Raw genomic sequence first — 23197 nt, forward strand, 5'->3', positions numbered from 1 at the left:
TTTAAAATTATTCAAAGTTGTATAAAATTGTGGTCTGCTGTGGATACATACTTAGATGACTTTTCATTCTTGGACACTTATACTTCTTAAACTGTGCAACAGCATTACTCAGAAGAGTTATTATTATTTCCTGTCAGAAAAGATAAAGTGTGAAACATTTTAATAAAAATAGTCTCTTGTTTTCCAAAAAAACATTGTAAAAAAAGTCTGTTGAAGAAAATACTTACAGAGTGAACAACACTTCTCTCCTTCAGCTGAATGGCAAGAATTCCCACCTTCTCTTTTTCAGGGTCAGAAAGATCAAAACCTGTATAAGATAAGACACAACCCATTTTAGATAGCTCATTTAATATAAATCTTCCACATGAACATTGTATGTGCACACTCCTTGAATCATTACTTTACGGTATTACAGATCCTTAAAACATTCTAGAATCTCAAAGATTCTAAGAGATAGCTTTATTAGCTGGAAACTTCTCTGTGATCTCTGTTCTGAAGAGAACACTGTTGAGGTAGATTTTTTTTTTAACCAGGAATCAACCACCTGAAGAATATTATCAACACCATTTTCTATATAAAAGTACATCTAAAGAGATCAAAGTAAATAATTTCTTAACAGTTAAGGTTCAACTGACACAGAAATTGCTCAAATTATGAATAAAACCCAAAAGGAAAATTCAGAGAAATTATTTTTAAGGCAATACAAGTTAATGATGTTTTAAAGTGTCAAATACAATAAGCTGTTAAAATTAACTGGAATAAAAATATCTAAATATATCACAGTGGCTTATTAATTTTGTAGTTTAAGACAAGATGCTTTAAGCACATCTTTAACTACAAAGTACTCTCAGCTGTAGTGATCAAAAAAGTTCTGAAAATTAAAGAAAATGCAAATTTAAAAAAAAGTTAAAAAGCAGCATTTTACCTTAATACACTTCTTATGCCTAATGCAGCCAATGGAAAAATTATGAGAGCTATCTTTGCCTTTACTCTGAGGTTGAGTGAAAAGGGGGGAGGGAAAAAGTATTTACTTAGTATGCCTTGTCGCCATGGTCTTTGTCCATAAAAGTCAAGAACACCTGTTTGTGTTTCTAAGGGATCAGGACTAGGATACATTACAGATGCCTGTAAATTAAAACACAACCCTTAATAACACATCACAAATCAACTCTCGCCCAATCTTTGAGTTAATAAAAATATTTTCAAAAATACAACCTTCAAACATCAAAATTGTGACTATTTTAACATAAGTTAAATTTTAACAAAACCTTAACTGAAAAACTTTCATTTAATATTTATGTCTCGTAAAATTACTCAATCTGGTTCTAATAATGTCACAGTAACTAACATTCTTATATTTTCTTTCTTATCTTTACCATATAAACATTACAAATATATTACAATTTATGCAAATTAACTAGGATAATTTTTCAACCTGCTTTTTTCATAGAAATATATATTCTGCACATTTCATGATATCATTAACTATTCCTAAAACATAATGTTTCATGATTGTATCCTACTCCTTATTTAACAAATTCCTTGTAGCAGTTCATCTTGTTATTTCTATTTTATATTACAATGAATAAAACTGTGAGAACAATTTTATAAATAAATGCTAGTATTTATCTCCTAGAGTCACTTATATGCTTTAGGATTCCTGAAAGAAAAATTTGGGGTCCAAAGATATGGACATTTTGATGGCTTCTGAAATTATTATTTATATCATTTAAAGAAAAAATATCCATGTATTTAAAATAGTAACATGCAAACAGATTCAGTTTTAGAACAGTTTTCTAATAATTCTATTACCAGTAGCTTAACTCAGAGAAGAAAAGTACAGACTTTAAGAGAAAGTGCACTGCTGAAACTATATGAACATAGAATTTTTAAAAAAAACAAAAAACAATCAAAAGAACAAATGAAACCAAACATTGGTTCTTTGAAAAAATCATTAAAATCAACAAAACTTTGGCTAGGCAAAAAGAGAGAGAACACAAATAACAAAATTCAAAAATGAAAGAGAGGACATTACTACTAGTTCCACAGAAATAAAAAGGATTATTAGAAAAACTGTAGACTAGCAAAATTATATAACATAGATGAAATAGACAACTTCCTAGAAGCACACAAACTACTTATACTAACTCAAGAAGAAAGAGAAATTCTTAACAGACCTATAACATATAAAGAGATTAAAAGAGTAATCAAAAACATCCCATAAAGGAAAGCCCAGGACCAGATGGCTTCACTGGTGAGTTTTACCAAACATTCTGAGAATAATTAACACCAATGCTGCTCAAACTTTTCCAAAAAACTAGAGGAGGGAAAGCTTCCTAACTCATTCTATAAGGCCAATATGACCCTAATACCAAAGATTCTACAAGAAAAAGAATTGGCCAAGATCCTTTATGAATATAGATGTAAAAATCCTCAACAAAATACTAGCAAACCAAATCCAACAATACATTAAGAGAATACACACAATGATCAAGGGAGATTTATCCCAGGTATGCAAGGGTAGCTCAATATAAGAAAATTAATTAATGTAATACACCACATTAACAGAATGAAGGGAAAAACAAATTATCATCTCAATTGATGCAGAGAAGGCATCTGACAAAATTAAGCACTGCTTCTTGATAAAAACACTCAGAAAACTAGGAATAGAAGGAAACTTCCTCAACATCATACACGGCATACATGAAAAACCCACAGCCAACAGCATACTCCATGGTGAAAGACTGAAAGCTTTCACCTAAGATTAGGAAAAAGATAAGGATGCCCATTGTCACCAATGTTATTCAGCATTGTACTAGAAGTTCTAGCCTGAGCAATTAGGCAAGAAGAAGAAATAAAAACCATCCAAATTGGAAAGGAAGAAGAAAAACTTTCCTTATTTAAAGATGATATAATTCCATATACAGAAAATCCTGAAAATTCCACAACAAAGTTACTTAAGCTATAAAGCAAATTCAGCAAAGTGGTAGGGCACAATATCGACATGTAAAAATCAGTAGATTTTTATACACAAGTCATGAACCATCCGAAGAGGAAATCAGGAAGAAATTCCATTTACAATAGCAAAGAAAATAATCAAAATATCTAGGAATATATATAAAATTTAACCAAGAATGTAAAGGACTTATACACAGAAAACTCAAAACATTGTTAAAAGGAAATCAGAGAAGTAAATGGAAGGACATTCCATGTTCACAGATTAGAAGATAAAATATTGTTAAGAAGTCAGTTCTACTCAAAATGACTTAGATTTAACACAATACCAATCAAAATTCCAACAACCTTCTTTGCAGAAATGGAAAAGTCGATCCATCAAATTCATATGGAAAAGTAAAGGGCCACAAATAACTAAAACCACCTTGAAAAAGAAGAATGAAGTTGGAGGTCTCATACTTCCAGATTTTAAAACATTATTGGGAAGTAGCTGTGGCTCAAGCGATTGATCTCCTGCCTACCACACGGAAGGTCCTAGGTTTGGGCCCAGGTCCTTCCTAAAGAAGATGAGCAAGACAGCAAACTGACATGACAGGCAGGTGCGGCAAGCTGATCACAACAAGATGGCACAACAAGAGATACAAGGAGGAAAACATAATGAGAGATACAACAAAGGAGGGAGTGGAGATGTCTCAAGCAATTAAGTGACTCCCTCCCACATCAGAGATCCCAGATTCAGTTCCTGGTGCCTCCTAAAAACACAAGGAACATGGACAGACACAGCAAGTGCAAACAATGAAGGGATGGAAAGAAATAAATAAAACAAATCTTAAATAAATAAACTTATTTCACAGTCACAATAATCAAAACAGCATGGTATTGGCCTAAGGACAGGCTTGTAGACCAATGGAATAGAATTGAAAATTCAGAAATAAACCCTCCCATCTACAGTCAACTGATTTTTGACAAGGCGCCAAGTCCCACTCAATGGGGAAAGAATAACCTCTTCAACAAATGGGGCTGGGAAAACTGGATATCCATATGCAAAAGAATGAAGGTAGACCCCTAACTCATACCATATACAAAAATTAACTCAAAATGGGTCAAAGACCTCAATATAAGAACTAAACTATAAAACCCCTAGAAGAAAACCTAGAGAAGCATCTTCAGGACCTTGTATAGGCAATGGTTTCTTAGACTTTATACCCGAAACACAAGCAACAAAAGAAAAAACCAGATAAATGGGATGTCATCAAAATTAAAAATTTTTGTGCATCAAAGGACTTCATCATAAAAGTAAAAAAACAACCTACTCAATGGAAGAGAATATTTAGAAATGTATAAGGGTTTATTTTCCAGAATATATTAGCAATCCTACAACTCAGCAACAGAAAGACTTACAACCCAATTAAAGTATGAGCAAAAACCTCAAACAGACGTTCTCCAAAGAAGATATACAAATAGCCAATAAGTACATGAAAAGATGCTTCATCGGCCATTAGGGAAATGCCAGTCAAAAGCACAAGGAGATGCCATTTACACCCACTAAAAATGACTACTATGGAAATTAAGAAGTATTGGAGAGGACATGGAGATAGGAACACTTGCTCATCACTGATAGAAATGTAAAATGCTGCATCCCTTGGAAATGTTCAGCAATTCCTTAGGAAGCTGAGTATAGAATTACCATATGACCGAGCAATCCCAATTCTAGATATCTAAACAAAGAATTGAAAGCAGAGACTTAGGATGATATTTGCACATTGTTGTTCATAGCAGTATTACTCACAATAGCCAAAAGATGGAGAAAACCCAAGTGTCTGTGAATAGATGAATGGATAAACAAAATGTACTTAATTACATACAATGGAATATTATTCTGCTCTAAAAGGGAATGAAGCTCTGATACATGTAAATTGATGAGCCTAGAAAACACTACGCTAAATAAGCCAGACACAAAAGGACAAATACTTTATGAATCTACTTATATGAAATATGTAGAATAAGCAAATTCATAGAGTCAGTAGATAAATTAGAAGTTACCAGGGGCTGTGGGTGGGGGGTATGGGAGTTAAGGCTTAACTGGCACAGAGTTTCTATGTGGGATGGAAATATTTTGGTAATGATTGGTGATGATGGCAGCACAACACTGTGAATATCATCAACAGCACTGAACTTTAAGAAAAACATTTTTTTTGAGATATCAGGGGCCAGGGATTAAACCCAGGACCTCGTGATTGGAAGCCAACATGCAACCACTGAGCCACATCAGCTCCCTGAGTTGTTTTCTTTGTTTGTTTCACTTGTTGTTTGTTTTTGGCTTTTTTAGGAGGCACTGGGAACTGAACCCAGGACCGCCCATGTGGGAAGCAGGTGCTCAACCGCTTGAGCCACAGCCATTCCCCTGGATTAAATTTTTAAAAATGCATAGGACTGTGCAACATAGTGAACCCTAACATAAACTACAAACTATAGGTAATAGTATAATTATAATATTATTTTATCAGTCATAACCAAAGAATAAAACTAATTCAAAGTGTTAATAAGTAAAATTGGGGGGGAGTATATGGGAATTATGTACTTTCAGCATGATTTTTCTGTAAATCTACCGCTTGTCTAATAAAAACGGTATGAATGTAAATGTATTTATATACACACACATCATGTTCTTATTTTAAAGGTGATTATGGGTAAACATATCTAAATGTAATCACATAAGAGGAAAGCAAAATGAAATGCCATATTCAAGAAACTATACAATTATCACTGTCTAAGATTCCTAAGAGTTTTCCATAGTAGAAAAGAGAAAAAGTAGTGTCAAAAGTTATCCTTTCCAGTGGATGAAAAGAGAGAACATTCCTCTAGTCTCCTGTAAAATTTGCAGCAGTGATTACAGAAACGAAACAATGATACTATAGTGTGACAAATATTAAAATGTTGTTATTTTAAAGTAATTCCCTTGTTGCGACAGCTTAAGGTTCTTTTCTGAATCCCAAAAGATTATGTTCTTAAACTAATCCATTCCTCTGGGTATGGTACCCGTTGATTGCATTAGATTCACTTTGATTAGATCACTTTCAATTAGATCATTTTGGGCATTTGATGACACACATCAGTGAGGTGTGACTGCAGATTAGGTCTCTGCCCTCTTGCTGGGTCTTACACAAACTGAGGACACAGAGAGAAAGGAGACATGAAGAAAAGAAGCCACCATTTTGATCCTGCCATGTAAGAGAGGACTCAAGTATCATCAGCAGCCAACACGGAAGAACAAAGTCCCCAAGAGGCTGGGCCACAGAGCAGCTCAAGGCTGAAGAAAGAGCCGTATGCCTGATCGCCCACAGCTGAGCTCTGAGAGAAAGTGGAGCAGCCAAGACAGAGGAGGCCCAGAAAGAAACAAGCCACATGCCGGATCATCCACAGCTGGGCTCCACGGGATGGTGAACACAGAGCGGAAGGCAGGGACTTTGGCAGAGATTGGCCACCAATTTGCTCTATCATGTGGCAAGATGCCAAGATCACCAGCAGCTGACTTTGGTGAGAAAGCATCTCTGATGATGCCTTGCATATCACGGCCTTGGAACGATAATTTTTCACTAAAATTTCCATTATATAAGCCAACCTGTTTCTGGTACATTGAATCAGCAGCCCTGTGGCAAACTAAATCATTAACTTATTGCCAATCATAAATCAACTCTTCAAAGAAAACTGCATAATTCACAGGTAAAATGGAGTACCCAGACTAAAATGGAAAACAGCCATAATTACTGAAAAAAGATAAAAACTGATTATATTCAAGGGCTTAGAAAAAAACTACCAACACCTATCATCTTTCAAAGGAAGATTAATAAGTTTTCAAAATGCTAGGTAGTACAGGATCAGTACTTACTTCATGGTTACAGAGAGTTTTTGCAAGCTGTTTCCGCTCCTGGGCATAGTATGCTGCCTGCTGGTAATAGAAACCAGGATTCTGGGTCTGAATAGCTGTCAATCCTAATTTAATAGCTTCATCAAATAAATCACCAAAGGCCTGGAATCTTTAGAAGAAGAAAACAATTAATGGAAAAAAGAAAAAGAAAACAGAAAGGAAAGAAAAAAAACATTACTTCTAATAATAACTCAGTTTAGTAATCATAATACAGCTGATTGTAAAAATCAATTTTGCTTTTGATTAACAATTAATTTTGTTGCAATTTCTTTGTAAACACTAATATACACCAATTGTAGGCTACAAATAAATTCTGTATTTAGGTAAACTTCTGTGTATTAACAAGTCTTTATACACACACCATCAAACTAGATCTCAACATTGTCCCCACCATTCAAATACATCCATGTTTCTGTAAATGGTTTCATTTTAGCAATTTTTAAATTAGTCTCAAACAGTAAGCTCCATGACAGCAAGTATTTTGTTTTATTTATTGCTATATTTTTTAGGATACAGACATATGGTGAAAAGTCAAGAAATATATGTTGAATGAAAGGTATGGTACCAGGAATTAATTGATTTCCTATAAGGAACTACACGAATCAACATCTAACATTATCAGAAACAAGCTTAAGCTAGATCATTAAAAACCTACTTACTGAGAGAAAACTTTCTTCAATTTAGAACCAAAGTCCATGCTAATTCCATTCTCCAAATCCCATGTGTTATTTTTTTAAACATTCTAAAAATACAATTTAAAACATACTGTTTAGACATCCATGCAGCATGCTCAAAAGACAAGTCTGCACTTCCAATTTTTTTCTTACACAAGTCAATGTGCTTTCGAAACTGAGCAATTGCATCCAATGGGGTGTTGTGTTGAAAACACAGCCTACAAATCTGCAAAATATAAAACCAAGCACCATAAAAAAAAAAGTCAAATGGCATATTCAATTTAAAATTCATAAAACTTGAGAATAACAACAACAAAAAGACTGGCATTTCCCTCTCTAAAGTTCTTTGAAATAGAATTGATTTTTTCCATCAGAATGGTTATGCCAAACCAAAGATTATGGCTCCAAAGTGAAATAAAATTATTTAGTATTTATACTGAATTTATTCTATTCCTTAAAATAGCTTTCTAAAATAAGAATAGAAATTTTTAAAATATTATACACCCAATGAAGATCATAACGATAAACTATTTCCAACAGACAATTGAGAAAGAAATTAAGTTTGTTTTAGAATTGTCAGAAAGCTAAAGAGCTTCTGTAACACAAATAAGCATAGTAACCTTCATCTCAAACTAGAACTACAGAAATTCTTGAAAACTTTTTACTGTGATGCTATTTTCAATGCACTAATAATCACCATGTATTTGGAGTAAAAGGAAAAATAGAAAACATGGCCTAAATTTATTTCCATAAGTTTATTACAGTATTTAATTTTACTTTTTTAAGGTGCAAAGGTATATACCATGAAAAGTAAGCCTGTTATCCATCCCTGTCTCTCATCCAAATACCCTTCCCAGAGGCAACCAATTTTCCAGCACGTTTTCTGACATATTCTATGCTAAGACGAGTGTGTGTGTATAGTTACATATAAGCTATTATTTTTTATAAAAATAATTATCATGCTAAATATGCTGCTTTGTGCCTTACTTTTTTTCACCTAACAATATATCTTGGAGATCATTCCATATCAATCTGCAGAGCTGCCTCATTCATAATAGCTGTATAGTATCCATTGTTTCAAGGTATAATTTATATAGTCAGTCACTTATTGTTGTTTCCACTCTTTTGCTGTTACAAGAAATACTAAATATCCTTTATATATGTGAAATAAAGTTCCTAAAATGGAACTGCTAGATCAAGGGGAATGTGTACTTTACATTTGTACTTACTCTATAAAGAAGACATACCATACACTTATAACAACAATGAATTACAATGTCTGTTGGCTCAGACATCACCAACTCGGTGCCATGCGTCTTTGAAAGTTAGGTGTAGAAATACTAAAAGCAAAGCACTCTACCCTCACTGCCTTCAAGGAGCACCCATCTCTACTATATGCAATCTTGAAATAAAATTCTCAACAGGTATAAAACAAGTATAAAAGTTTCCTGGAAGTTGAACAGATATACTTTTCCTATGATTATGACACTAAAACCAGGAAAGCTTTACATGTTGCATCTTTTAAAATGAAGTAGTATAGGCAGCTTTCTTCTTACTCCCTTCTGGTCCCACTTAAAAACAAATGAAAAATAAAATACCCTCCCAAAGGAGTTTTACAAAAGTAAAACTACTCTAAGAACCATGGGACCCATAAACTAAAAAACCATTTATTACATTCATTAGTGATAACTACTAGGCCCTTTTTGAGAGAAAAGAGATAAAAAAGGAGAGCATAACTAATCAAATACTAACCTTGCAGAGCAAGTATCTAATTTTGGTTTTCAATTTTTTAAAAGATAATTTAATATTTAAAGACAAATTTCCTTTACTTGGAAGTAAAACTATTACCTTGTAGTTTATAAATCCTGCCATACTCTTAATTTCCAGAATATTAGTTTCATGGGCTCTCAATTCATGTACAAGATTATAGGCGGTCTTATAATTCCTAATACAAACATGAAAAAGGTAGTTAATTATGATAAAAATTTTAAGAAATTATCCTATGAACAAAATTATAATAGAGACAACATTTATTCAACATTTCTTAGCATTAAACAGAGCAACAGAAATATATACATATCACTATCCAATATTCTGAAAAACAATGTACTGATTAATAGTACATGTGGGTGGAATCAATGACTTTTCACTGAGAAACATCACAATGCTGCATTGCATTCTGTCATTAAAACCTGTCAATAACTGATAGAAAATAAATTGAAAAATAAGTAAATTAGACAATTTTCCAGATTACATTGAAAAATCAGCATTCTGTTAACAAAATAAGGTATTTTTAAAAGTAACATCACTGGCTTCTCTGAACAAAGAGAAACTATGTTAGCAAAGAAATTACCACCAAGACCGAATATAGGTAAATGACTTCTCAACCCTGAATATTTCTCTAAGCTAAGTTTCATGAATAGGCTGGAGAGGAAGAGAAAATGTCCTTCTAGCGACCAGTGCTAAAGAAAATGTGGTGCGCGAGGAGACTCTAGAGCCAGGAATGTCTGTCCAGCACGCAACGCCTCAGATGGAAGGTAATGGGGAAATTTCAAAGCTAATTTCTCCACAACAAAATGCTTGCTCTTAACTTCCCTAATTAAATATTTTTCTCTTCAGAATTATTTCTGAATAGAATTGGAATTGAAGGTTTTTAAGTAATAACAGAAAAAAATGAACTATATTAAAGCCAGTTATCTTAAGTATGTGACACTGCTGAAATTCAGAGAACATAATTTGGTGCTTAGCGCTTCACAACAAAATGAACAGGTTCCTGCAAGAGTCCTCTGATTGACTATTTTTATTTACTTTTGTATTTTTCTCCCCTACAGTTAGCCTCTCCTCAATTTTAGGATATAGCTATTCTTTATCCCTCTGTTACACTGCCACTGCCAATCTTGAAAAACTGAGTTAAAGCTGGAAAAATATCATGTTTTATTAAGTTGGGTTTGGTAAAAGCAAAGGAACAAAACACTTAAACAAATGTCAACATATCTGTAGCTAATATTCAGGACTACGAGCAGAGCCCATGAATGGAAAATAATGCCACTGAGAGGCATTATAAACCTAAAAAATCATTAAACTAAAAATGAATAATAGTTGAACTGTATAAATACCCTATAAGCTTAAAAAATTCGTAGTCTGACTTAGTGTTTAATGGATATTATACTTTGGAAATCAATCTCTTACCTAGAGTTTATATACTGCATATACAAAAAGTCAGGAGTATGGGAAAAGTTTTAATATTATAATTCTAACTATATTAGATATATTCTATCTAAATAGATAACCAAAAAATATATATATTTAAGCATATTCAAATAAAATTTAATTAAATTATTTAACTAGAAAGCTTTATAACACTACAAAATTTACTTCAGATTGTAAAATGCAAATTTTTTTAAAAAGATTTATTTATTTATTTAATCCCCCCCCACGCCCCCTCCCCCACGCCCCGGTTGTCTGTTCTCTGTGTGTATTTGCTGCGTCTTGTTTCTTTGCCCGCTTCTGTTGTCGTCAGCAGCACGGAAGTGTGGGCAGTGCCATTCCTGGGCAGGCTGCACTTTCTTTCATGCTGGGCGGCTCTCCTTACGGGTGCACTCCTTGCGCGTGGGGCTCCCCTACGCGGGGGACACCCCTGCATGGCAGGGCACTCCTTGCGCGCATCAGCACTGCGCATGGGCCAGCTCCACACGGGTCAAGGAGGCCCGGGGTTTGAACTGCAGACCTCCCATGTGGTAGACGGAAGCCCTAACCACTGGGCCAAGTCCGTTTCCCGGAAATTTTTTTAAAAATCCAAAATATTCCTTATCTTTGGACAAACTAAAGAAAATGTTAAATATCTGATTCTAACATAAACATTTTAAAATTAAAGTTTGATCAAGATCACAAATTGTCATTAATATTGTTAACATAAAAATTTAGTTTAACTATTAGAATCTTACTTCAGAGCATTTTGTGTATCTTGTTTCAATTCACTGAAGAAAGCTATTTTGAACTGATGTCTAACAAATAAAAGCTGGAAAAAAGAGTAAGACAAATCGTTACACATCTTGCTTTAAAATGTGAAAATTATGTTTATCAAGAGAATTCATAAAAGTATGAAGGACAGATTCAAAACAGAAGTACAAGAATTATTCTAGCAACCAAGGATAGAGGTCAGAAGGCCAGAAAAATCTATATTTAAGAAATTTACAGGGAAAGAGTATAGAGACAAATAAGTTTTCAAAAGCTTTAGGGGGGAAGCAGCCGTGGCTCAACCAGCTGGGCCCCCGTCTACCATATGGGAGACCCCGGGTTAACGTCCCGGGGCCTCCTTGTGAAGGCAAGCTCAACCAGGCGCCACAGAGTGCCGCCAGCCCGCAAGCACCACAGAGTGCAGCTGGGAGTGCAGCTGGCATGCAAGCACTGCAGTGAGTGGACTCAGCAAGGTGACACAACAAAAAGGAAGGCAAGCAAAAAACCCCCAAAAACGCAGAAGAGCACGCAGAGAGCAGACAGCAAGCAAGCTGCAAGGGGGGGAATAAACACAGACACAGAAGAACGCACAGCGAATGGACACAGAGAGCAGACAGTATGTAAAAAAAAAAGCCACAGGGGGGATAAAAAAAAGCATTAGGGGAGCAGATGTGGCTCAGTAGTTGAGCGCATGCCTCCCAGTTTAGAGATCCCAGGTTCAGTTCTGGCACCTCCTGAAAAAAACCAACAACAAGCAAAACGAACGATAAAACCAACTCAGGGAAGCCGATATGGCTCAGTGGCTGGGTGCCGGCTTCCCACAAACAAGGTCCCAGGTTCAATCTCCGGACCCCAGTACCTGACCCCCCCTAAAAAAGCTTTAAAAACTACTTTAGAAGTTTCAAAGCATTACAGCCATTTAATAATCACCTCAAAAATAATCAGTGATGAATAATCTTCTCTACAATGCTTTTATTACCTCCTTATTTAGGATAAAACATGTACCTGGTGTGTTGTTTTATTCAAAAATTCTTTATGAGATTTCACTCTTCGGATCTCAGTATAATAATAAGTCTGTGCATGTTCATAAAAGGCATTTTCTAATCTGTAAAAAAAAACCCAACATTTGAGTACTAAAGTTATTTTAAACCAAATTGTTTTCAAGAATCACATTTGTGAGAACTGAAATAAAATTCTGACAGAGGTAACATCAACTATTTCACCTATGATAAAAAGAAAAAGTAAAGCAAAATACAAACTCAATCTCTACAATCTAAAAGACCCCTTCAAAGTCATTTAAAATTGCTTACAATCCAAGACATAACTGACAAAAATAACTTTTATTATTTTAAAAATTAGGTAATCTACAAAATTACTTCCACAATTTTATAATTTTATAAAAATTCTGAAAAACATATATCCAATAATTAGATTTCACTATTTTTGGTGATTTCTGTATTTAAGGTTTAAATAAGAAAATTAATGGGAAAAGGACCAAAAATGAGACCTGACCAATGAGGTAAAAATATCATTTGCATAATATAAATCCTGATTCATTCTAGAACTTTAAAATTACACAGAAACAAAGAAAATCTACCAGAGGTAAATAAAAAACTCAAAGTTTCTTTTGTGAAAAAGTACAAATCGGGAGTATATTCCTAAGGTTTGAAAGAAAGCTGAATTCATGGATAAAGGCTGAACTTCAAAAGTTTTTTCCTCTTCCAAGTAACACAGAATTTTGAAGCATATCACATCTAAGGTATCAATGTAAAGAAAGAAAGAAAAAAAGGAATATAACGGATAAGTCAAAAAAATTTAATTACATATATTATTTTATAATATTTACACACACACACACCACCCCTTCTAACAGAACTACAGAGTACTACATACATCAGATCTGTGCAAGGCCAGCTCTCAGTGAAGAAAGACGTTCGTCAAAGTCTTATTGCAACTGATGCCCACTTTGGGAATTTTTTTGTTGTAAAATTGTGGCCACATAATTTTACTAATAAACAAAATCTGCGCATATACAAAGAAGTGCAATTGGAAGATATATTTTAAATTGGATTTTTTAAGTTAAGATTTTCTATTTTCAAAACTATAGTTTTAAAAAATGTTAAATATGAAACTAATTTAAATCAGATACTAACTTCTAACTGCATAATGTTTAAAAAACTATATAAATGTAGACTGTCCTTTAAAGATGTACAAACAGGAAACAGTAAGGCAGAATAGAATGTCTAAATTTGGTGTAGCCATAGGTCATTCTAAAAAATTAAAACAAAAACAAAAAATTCTTCAACAGAGATATTAGCTTTATCAATTTAGATTATCTCACCAAAGATCAAGATAAGCTTGATTTCAGTTTTCAAGTTGTTTGTGTACCCAGAGATAAAACAACTGTTAACCAGTAATATAGAGAATTGAGAGCAAGCAGTCCTGATAAACCCTATTATTTCCTCTAAACTTACTTATACAGAATCAAATCCTTATCTGCCCTTAAATATAAAAGACTGAATAGTTATAGGAATATCTCTGGATATAGATGAAGTGTTTGAAGAGTTACATTTTTTAAATTCATACACTTTTAGTCTATTAGAGTGTTTTTGCTTTTTGTTTTGAGAAAAAATATATAACCAACCTCAAAATCATAAATTTAAAGAATGACAGGTTTAGTTAAAATGTGAAGTTAGTAAAAAGACCAATTCTTTCACAAAATATTAATAATTCAAAATTATATTTTTAAGATAACAGCAAACAATTAAGAACGCTTTTCTGGGGAAGGAGACCTTGAATTTGTTTTTTTCCAACAACAGGAAACCCAACTAATTCAGTCTTCCCACTTAATGATTTAAACTAGCTGAATTTTAAAAGTCCATACTTCGTGATTTTCTATCCCCAAATAACTACTACTTCTTTCCCACCAATCTAACCCTTCTCAGCACAGCTGTGGTCCTTCTTTCTTAAAGCCTTCCAGCTATCTATTTGTTCTCTAAAATCCTGTAGGACTTATAAACGGTATCACAGAATTTACATTCTCAAAGCTCTCTGGTATGTAATATAGATGCTTCCAGTCTGCCCAATTAATTCCCCCAGGAAGAGAGAAACCTAATCTACTTGTTTTGAACCAAACAACAAACACACACATATAAAAATACATACACAAGCATACATATTTTAAATATATTATTTGACCTGTCTCAAAATAAACCTTATCCTACTAGATAATCTGGATTAAAAATTTGATTACAAGCAGCTCTCTACTCTAGCTATTCACCAGAAAATACGTGGTATTCACTCTTAGCAAAATTCACATGAAGGTGCTCTAGGGTCTATTTTCTGCTCCAATTGCACTAGCACATCAATTAGGAACTTAAAAAAAAAAAGAGATTATAGAAGTGTATACCTTTGTCAACTACAGCTGAACTTTGAAAAGTTATGACTAACTCTAAGCAACAGAGCCACCATTTTTTAATGAATATTCGAACATCCAAGCTATAAATGCAATTTAAGCCTAAAAGGAAATAGGCTTTCCTGAATCCTGGAAGCTTATGACTTAGACAAAGATATTCACAACAGTTTGGTGGGAATAGGAAGGAACTACTACTACGTTCTGGAAAAGATGTTACTGAAGGTAGCTCCTGGGCCACAGGCTGAACATAAAGGGAATAAGCAGAAGCAGCAATAGGAGCAAGTAAATCCTGCTACTTATATCCTCTTTCTTCTTATCCTTTTCAGTAAAAGAAGGTGAAGGGGAAAATTAAATATTGCTTCATTACTGCCCCACTCAATAAAATGTCTACAGCAGTCCCAATTTTTACATCATGGTAAGACAAACAGATCAGAGATCCAAAATCTAACTGTATGCATCTGTATATTTGTACAGGTTGTTATATATTTTTAACAAGTGAATTCAGACCCACTGAAACTTTGTTTCAAAGTTTTAAACTAGTTAGAAAATTGTTTCCAAGATTTTCAGGAGTGCAGATGATGAAAATGATAGCAAACATTTATATATATCATATATATCACATATGGTTTTGGAAAAAAATAACATAAGGATGAAACATTTCCAAACAGCCATTTTCAGAACATTATCTCTATGGCACAATTTTCCTTTGAAAAGCACCTTTCTTATTCATTATTACAATGTCACCTTGTATTTGAAAGGTAAAGTATGTGGTTTTATTTTTAAACATCTGCTAGTTTCCAGGCCACTGACAGCATAATGTCATAAGAGAAGCTGTGTAAAAATTTAGAACACTTACCTTTTTAAAAAAATGCTTAACTCATTAGCTTTTTTAAAAAAAATGCTTTTTTTAAAAAAATGCTTAACTCATTAGTTTTTTTTTTTTTAAATGCTTAACTCAAAAAGTTTTATAAACAATCTATCACTTCTACATTTTTTAGATATAACCAAGTCACTGACATCCTGTAGTGGGTATGTTTAATACATTAAAAGGCTCTGAAAAATAGTGAGGGTGCCACTAGTACCTGTGCTACTTACTTTCCTCCCAGATTCGACACTGACTATGAAGTACTAATATTCAGCTTTACTCTCTTTTTAAGATAAAAAATAAATATGAAGAACGGTTCTAATAATGTCTCCCTTCATCTCGAACAGACTGTCTTACATACCCCCTGAGCTCACATCCACATTTTGGAGGCCGTGGATCCAAAACGTTTGCTTTTTACACCAGTCATTTTGACCAGTCCTTATTTAAAATGCTTCTTTATTTCCAATTAGACCATAAATGGTTAAGAACAGAACCCACATCTGTTTCTCTTATATCCACAATGGTATTAACTTTGAAAGCTTAGGAGGGAGGATGACCATGGCTAAGGCACGGTTTCTTAACTTAGGCACCACTGACATTTTGGACCAGGTAATTTCTCTGTTGTGCAGAACTGTCCCGTGCACTGCAGGCTGTTTAGCAGCATCCTTATCCTCTACCCAGAGTCATTACGTCAACCCCCTCAGACAAGGCAATCATAAATGTCTTCAGGCATTACCAAATGTTCCCTGGGGGGCAAAACTACCCTGTTGAGATTCACTGAATTTATGCTTCTCTGTCTTAGAAGCCATGCCATGTATACACCATGAGAATGGCAGATAACATCACACAGTAGGTCATTTTCAAAAGTTTGCTTCTGAGAGACAAGAACAAATGCAAGAGAAGCAATAATCAAAGTACACTAAACTGCTCTTGAATTTAGCAAAAAAAAATGCAAGACTTTAATTTTCAAAATCCTTTAAAAGTATCTGTATTGGGAAAAAATTTAGTGAGTATTGTTCAAACCTAAAAGTGAAATATTATGCAGGAAGCTTTGTTAATCAGCATACCAATGCATTGCTGGTCAGCACTTCTATTTCAGGAGGAATGGTGAGAACTAGAACAATGGGCAAACTGGGGATTTTTTAAACAAATAAGAACAGATAGGGTGCATTCTGGGGAGTATTGTGGTCCTCCCTGGGAGGCCTGCCACTTTCTCAGGAATTGACGCATAAACCTTGGAATGTCCTGCCCAGAGTGTTCTATTCCTTCTGAGGAGGCTGGCCACTTCCTTGGGAACAGATGCAGTACTTGCAAGTTGGCACCTACAATATCGAGTTCATTGATTACGAGTACAACGAAAGGGACAGTCCCTGGTCAGGACAGGTGGAGTCCCACCCTGGGAGAGGGTACTCTGCACAGGTGATGTTTTCAGTCAAGACTCTGGTATTGGCTGCTGATTCGGGACTTCCCAGCTGTGAGCTAGATGTTGATGACTTTTTATATAAGACTGTTCTATTTTTCTGTTATTTTGTGCCTCTGATCAATACTGATTTCATCTTTTCACTGATTATGTCATTCTTGTTTCTCAGTCTAATTGTCAGGATAGACTTATTAACCTAGATATGCATATATATTTTTATTTTGCATTCAACTGGGACCCCGGCCGGAGGTGGGCTGGGTATGTAGGTGTGTCTCTGGGTTTGGTGAGATTGTGAATGTATGTACGCATATCGTGAGGGATTGGGATACAGCAGTTGGACTCCGTTTATAGATAATCCTTCACTTATATTGTATTATTTCAATTAACAATGGTTCACTAACTAGATATAGATATATATAGATATATTTATATTGCATCCAATCGGACTCTGGCGGGAGGTGGGCCAGGTATGTCGGTGTGTCCCCTGGTTTGGTGAGCTTATATCTATAGTATATGCATTGTAAAGGATTATGGTGCAGCAGTTGGAACCATCTGTCAATCCTTTGCCTATTTTATATTCTCCCAATTATTAACAGAAGTTTAATAAAATAAATGTCTGCATAATTGCTTTCTTATGCTTTAGTTAATTGAGTTATTATATCAGTATCTCTCTCTATATATATATAGCAAAGCATTAGCAAAGCATTTTATCTAGCAGAACAGCATCCACACAAAAAAATAAGTAAAACAAACACTATAAAAGTTTAAATGACTGGTTTAAAATTTCTCTGTAACATATGATGGGGCTCAGACTCTTCTTAAAAAAATAAATATTTCTACACACACATCAGCATATCAAAAATGAAGCAAAAAAGCCAAAAGAGGAGACACTGTCATATAAAAAAGCACAAATATGCAGTAAAAGGACATTTGTAATTACTGGGAGGCACAATGAAATAACATGTAGTCATTCTAAAAAGTGAAGTTGACCTAGATGTACAAATGGAAAACTCTCAAAGAGGCAATGTTAAGTGGCAGTTCACTATGTATTATGATTAAATATATTTTGTGTTCTTTTGCATGTGAATATGTAATAAAAAGACATATATTTGTTTCTATATAAAAAGATAATTTTTTGGAAAGAAATTTAAGAAATGGTTCACAGTAGATAACTCGGGCTCAGAGAAGGCTAAGGAGTTGGGGAATTTCAGTGTTCACCTTAAATCCTCTGTACCATTAGAACTTTTTCCATGAACATATATTATTTTTCCTTAAGTAAATAGGTCTAAGCTACTGATTTCTCAATGCCTAATTAACCATCTAAATAAAAAATTTAGAAGACCTTTAATTACCTTATGATATAACCCACCAGGTGATCAGTGTGGGGTAGTACAAACAAAGACTTTCCTGAGAGTTCACAAGCATTACATAAAGCTGCAGCCCTTTCTGAAGCAATGACATCTTCTCCTGTTGATAAGCCCCATAAAGACAAAGAGAAAAATAATTAATGCACTTTCATAAATATTTTCCCAAATCTGAATAACATAATGAAGAACAAAAATGCAAACCACTCTTCACCATGTCAACAGGATTTGCAGGCAAGCCTTGGAAGGTGAGGGGTCAAGCAGAAACATTTTCTAGTTCTAGCAGCATGTTCTATGGCTGCACTCTGTACATGAGCCTTTAAAAGGTACGTGGGTTCTCAGAAGTTATAAGCACATGTCTTTGGGGATACACTGGGAAATTTTCAACCAGGACAGGAAAGATAAGCCAAGTAATGCCAACAGATAAGTCACATAACTATTTTAAAAAGCATAACTAAAAATTGCAGCAATAATTCACAAAAGAGGTATCCAAAACCACTTAGGAAGCTATAGGTTTCAACATAGAAACAAAAACATATTTTGGGCTTTGCTAAGTCTGGAAAGGTAAAAGAAATAGGATATGAGACTATGGCATTTCCTAGAGGAAATCACAAATCTTACAGCATTTTTTCAACTCACTGAGAAAAAAAATTACATAAGCAATATAATTTCACATAGGTTTCAAATAAGTAAATAACACTCTTACTTAAAGATCAAAAGAATAATTGTTTTATTAGTTAATATATGCCTATGGAGAGATAAATGGAGCTGGGGGGTGGGGAATAGTACTTAAGAAGGCTTATATTCTATTTTAATTTTTTACAATAAGGATTTATTCATGCATTATTGTATTTTTTAAGTTACCATACCATCAGCCCCATAACTAAATACATGTAAGAATTAAACATTAAAAATTATACTTTCTATAATAAAAATTATAGGTAATGTAAGTTTAAGGCAATTAATTAATTAATTAATTAACCTTTTGATACCTGGGGGCAAAGGAGTTTTCTTCTGAATCAGAACCACTGCAACTTTTGTGTTTCTCCCTTGTAAACTTTGCCTGCAAGGGAAAAAAATAATTAATTAACCATACTGTATTAATTTTTTTAAAAATTGTATTCAAGACTTCACATAGGAGAGCAGATGTAGCTCCAAGTCATCCCAGGTTTGATCCCATTACCTCCAAAAAAAAATTTTTTTTAATTTAAAAAAAGACTTCACATAAAATACAAGCTTAGCAAGTAAACTAAAGAAAGATAAAAAACAAGTTCAAAGGAAATCGTTTCCTGCATACAAAAACATTTATGACACAATGATTTATATTTTAAAAGAATTATAATCTCACATCAAGTTCTAATCCTTACAAACTCTGCTTTAAAAGCCAAGGTGTGGGGAGCAGATGTGACTCAAGCAATTGAGCACCTACTTCTCACACAGGAGGTCCCAGGTTTGGTTCCCAGTGCCTCCTAAAAACAAAACACAAGCAAAGCAAACAAAGAAACCAACTCTGAAGAGCTGATGTGGCTCAGTGGTTGAGTGCCAGCTTCTCACATATGAGGTTCCAAGTTCAATCCCTTTCCCTGGTACCTCAAAAAAAAAAAAAGCCAAGTGTAATATATACCTGTATGTAAAAATTACAGGAAAATTCTTTATAGCAGTACTATATACAGTAGACATCCAAAAAGATGAATTATTCTGAAACTGAGATGTGATAAAGCCAAAGTATTTTATGTCATAAAGATGCACTCCAACTTCACTGGAAAGGACCCTACCAGGGACTTTTAACTAAATGTGCAGCTAAATTAGAAGGTACTGATTCTTGGATTCACATTTCTCACTTAAAGTCCTGCCTGGAAATCCATTCCTACTGGGGACCTAAAGCTCAAAATTACCAAGGACCAGAAGTAGATGGCATCTGAGTAGACAGCTATCCCAAGACCTGGGATAATCACTACTTACTGTGATCTTAGGCTAAGTCACTCAGAAGTTGATGGCAGGTGATGTAGACAGCCAACTCAAGAATCAAGACCAAAACTTATTTGCACCAGATTGAAATCAGATCTTCATTACTATCCTATTAGCTCTCTTATTTGCATTTTTATTTTTTCCTCACCGCGTCTTTGTACCCCAATCCATCTCATCCTTCCCGAATGAATCCTACCCCTTTTAAACTACTCATTCTCACCCTGACCCTCTCTTCCTGGTCCCTTGCCATTCATCATCCTTTATCCCAGCTGCTGACCTAGACAATCTATCAAATTGCTGGGTCTGTGCTAATTTAGACTTCACAGAAGGGACACCATTGCTGGCCACACCCACAGGCATTCAAACCTGGGTAAATATTAGAGGCATCAAAGAGAAAATTCAAATATTACATGAATTAGGGAAATATTACATGAAGCTTGAGACTTATTTAGTTGGCTAAATCTTGTATCTTGGGGAGACTGGATTCGTAGTATATTTTAAACTTTGCTTACCAGCCACAACTATCTCCCAAGTTATGCTAACATGCCAAGCCCTTGATCTTGAAGCTTGCACTAGATTCTTATTTCTGTAATGACAGAACTAAGCCTAATTATAATTAATGCCTAAGAGTCACCCCCTGAAAACCTCTTTGTTGCTCCAATGTGAGCCCTCTCAAAGTCAAACTTTGTAAATAAACTCATTACTTTCCCCACTATGAGAGACATGACTTCCAGTGTTGCTTTCTCTTTTAGGAGAAAGATCTTGATTGAAAGGGGGAAATGTAAAAAGAAGCAAAAGAAAATAGAGTAACTATAGGTAAGCGATTTAAAATGGAGTGGGAAGGTTATTCTGTAGGTGACTCTTAGGCAGGTCTCAGCTACATATCATAAAATGCCATGGTCTGCAAAGATTCAAGCAACAATGCTTCTCAAAATCCCAAGGACATCTGGACACCATAAACTAACCACAAGATAAAGAACTCAGTTAACTATCTAAACTCAGGACATTTGGAGCACCTCAAATATCTACCAACCACAAACAACTTATGTAATATTTTCCTTTAAAAACCCATGCCTGGAAGTGTCATGGTTGGAATATTTGAATTTCTACCTGAATCTATGCTCCCCAAATTGCAATTCTAAGTCCCCAAATAAACACCTGTTACTTTGCAAAAAACATGTTTTATGTGTCTCAAGAGTAAATTACTGTATCTCCAAAAATATATATAAACGCAATAAAAAGCAATGGGAATCCAGACTAACTTATCTTCTAAATTTCTTCACATATCCAATTATTATATACAGGTAATATTTATGCTATCTATTAGGAATTGAACAAATTTCACTGGAAGTCAGCAATCCCCAAAGTGACCACTAGAGTCTAAACAGCACTCAGGTGCCTTCAAAAAATGTTAGTAGAGAACGGAGGGGAAAGCAGATTTGGCTCAACTAATAGAGCATCCACCTACCACATAGAAGGTACAGGGTTCAAACCCAGGGCCTCCTGACCTGTGTGGTGAGCTGACCCACACATAGTGCTAATGCGTACAAGTAGTGCCCTGCCACACTGGGGTGTCCCCCACGTAGGGAAGCCCCACGTGCAAGGAGTGTATACTGACAGGAGAGCTGTCCTGTGTGAAAAAAGTGCAGTTACCCAGGAGTGGTGCCACACACATGGAGAGCTGACACAGCATGATGATGCAACAAAAAGAGACACAGATTCCCAGTGCTGCTGACAAGAATGCAAGTGGACACAGAAGAAGACACAGCAAATGGACACAGAGAGCAGACAACGGGGAAGGGGGTGTGTGGAATAAATAAATCTTTAAAAAAAAACAACAGAGGGAAGCAGATGTGGCTCAAGTGACTGGGCTTCCGTCTGCCATAGGGGAGACCTCACGTTCAACTCCCAGGGCCTCCTGGTGAAGGCAAGCTGGCCTGTAGCACAGAGCTGGCGCAGCAAGATAATGTGACAAAGGGAGACTCAGAGCAGAGACGGTGAGAGATGCAACAGACCAGGGAGATGAAGTGGCTCAAGCAATTGAGTGCCTCTCTCCCACACTGGAGGGTCAGGCATCAGTCCCCAGTGTCTCCTAAAGAGAAAGATGGGAAGAAAAAGACAAGCAGATGTGGAAGAACACACAGCAAACAGACCCAGGGGGCAGGGGGCAGGGAAGAACAGATGTGTGAAAACTAACATGGTCAACCTGATAAATGGAAAAGATCATACCTGACTATCTCCACTCTGGTAGCACATTCAGACTGCTTTTCTTTCCACTGAGGCTCATCCCAGTCCAGTTCATAGAACACAACCACAAGGGCTGGCACTAGATTCAGATGTTTATTCATCCAGCCAGTTTTTAAGATTCCTTTAGGAATGTACCATTCATATGAAGTTCTCTGCAAACATTGGCAAAAGTTGAAAACAAGTGTTTGATACAAATAGCAGCAGAAGCCTTAAGTGTCAGGCACTTTATATGCAGGTACCTCATTCAACATTCATGTAACTCATTTTTAAGATGAGAAAATTCAGGATTAAAGATATTAAAGAAGAACTGGCAAATAGTGAAGGTAGATTCTCAACCTACAGCCTCTACACTGTCCATGTAAAGAAAAATCAGTCCGAATTTATAATGACCACAAAGCTCTCAA

General features: G+C 35.0%; 1 protein-coding gene across 2 annotated transcripts in view; it reads right to left on the reverse strand.

Annotated features, from left to right (window-relative positions):
- TRAPPC11 (trafficking protein particle complex subunit 11) overlaps positions 1 to 23197 on the reverse strand; it is a 55977-nt gene that overhangs the window by 28587 nt on the left and 4193 nt on the right. For both annotated transcript variants that reach the window (XM_004481742.4, XM_004481743.5), the window contains exons 3-13: positions 22776 to 22945; positions 19571 to 19641; positions 18567 to 18681; positions 12520 to 12619; positions 11502 to 11575; positions 9406 to 9502; positions 7650 to 7783; positions 6845 to 6992; positions 1032 to 1125; positions 228 to 307; positions 52 to 130 (exon numbers count right to left, since the gene is read on the reverse strand). In XM_004481742.4, coding sequence (XP_004481799.1) covers positions 52 to 130; positions 228 to 307; positions 1032 to 1125; positions 6845 to 6992; positions 7650 to 7783; positions 9406 to 9502; positions 11502 to 11575; positions 12520 to 12619; positions 18567 to 18681; positions 19571 to 19641; positions 22776 to 22945 — 1162 coding nt within the window. The remainder of the gene's footprint in view (positions 1 to 51; positions 131 to 227; positions 308 to 1031; positions 1126 to 6844; positions 6993 to 7649; positions 7784 to 9405; positions 9503 to 11501; positions 11576 to 12519; positions 12620 to 18566; positions 18682 to 19570; positions 19642 to 22775; positions 22946 to 23197) is intronic.

This window comes from Dasypus novemcinctus, chromosome 1 (assembly GCF_030445035.2).
Source record: "Dasypus novemcinctus isolate mDasNov1 chromosome 1, mDasNov1.1.hap2, whole genome shotgun sequence".
Taxonomy (NCBI): Eukaryota; Metazoa; Chordata; class Mammalia; order Cingulata; family Dasypodidae; genus Dasypus; species Dasypus novemcinctus.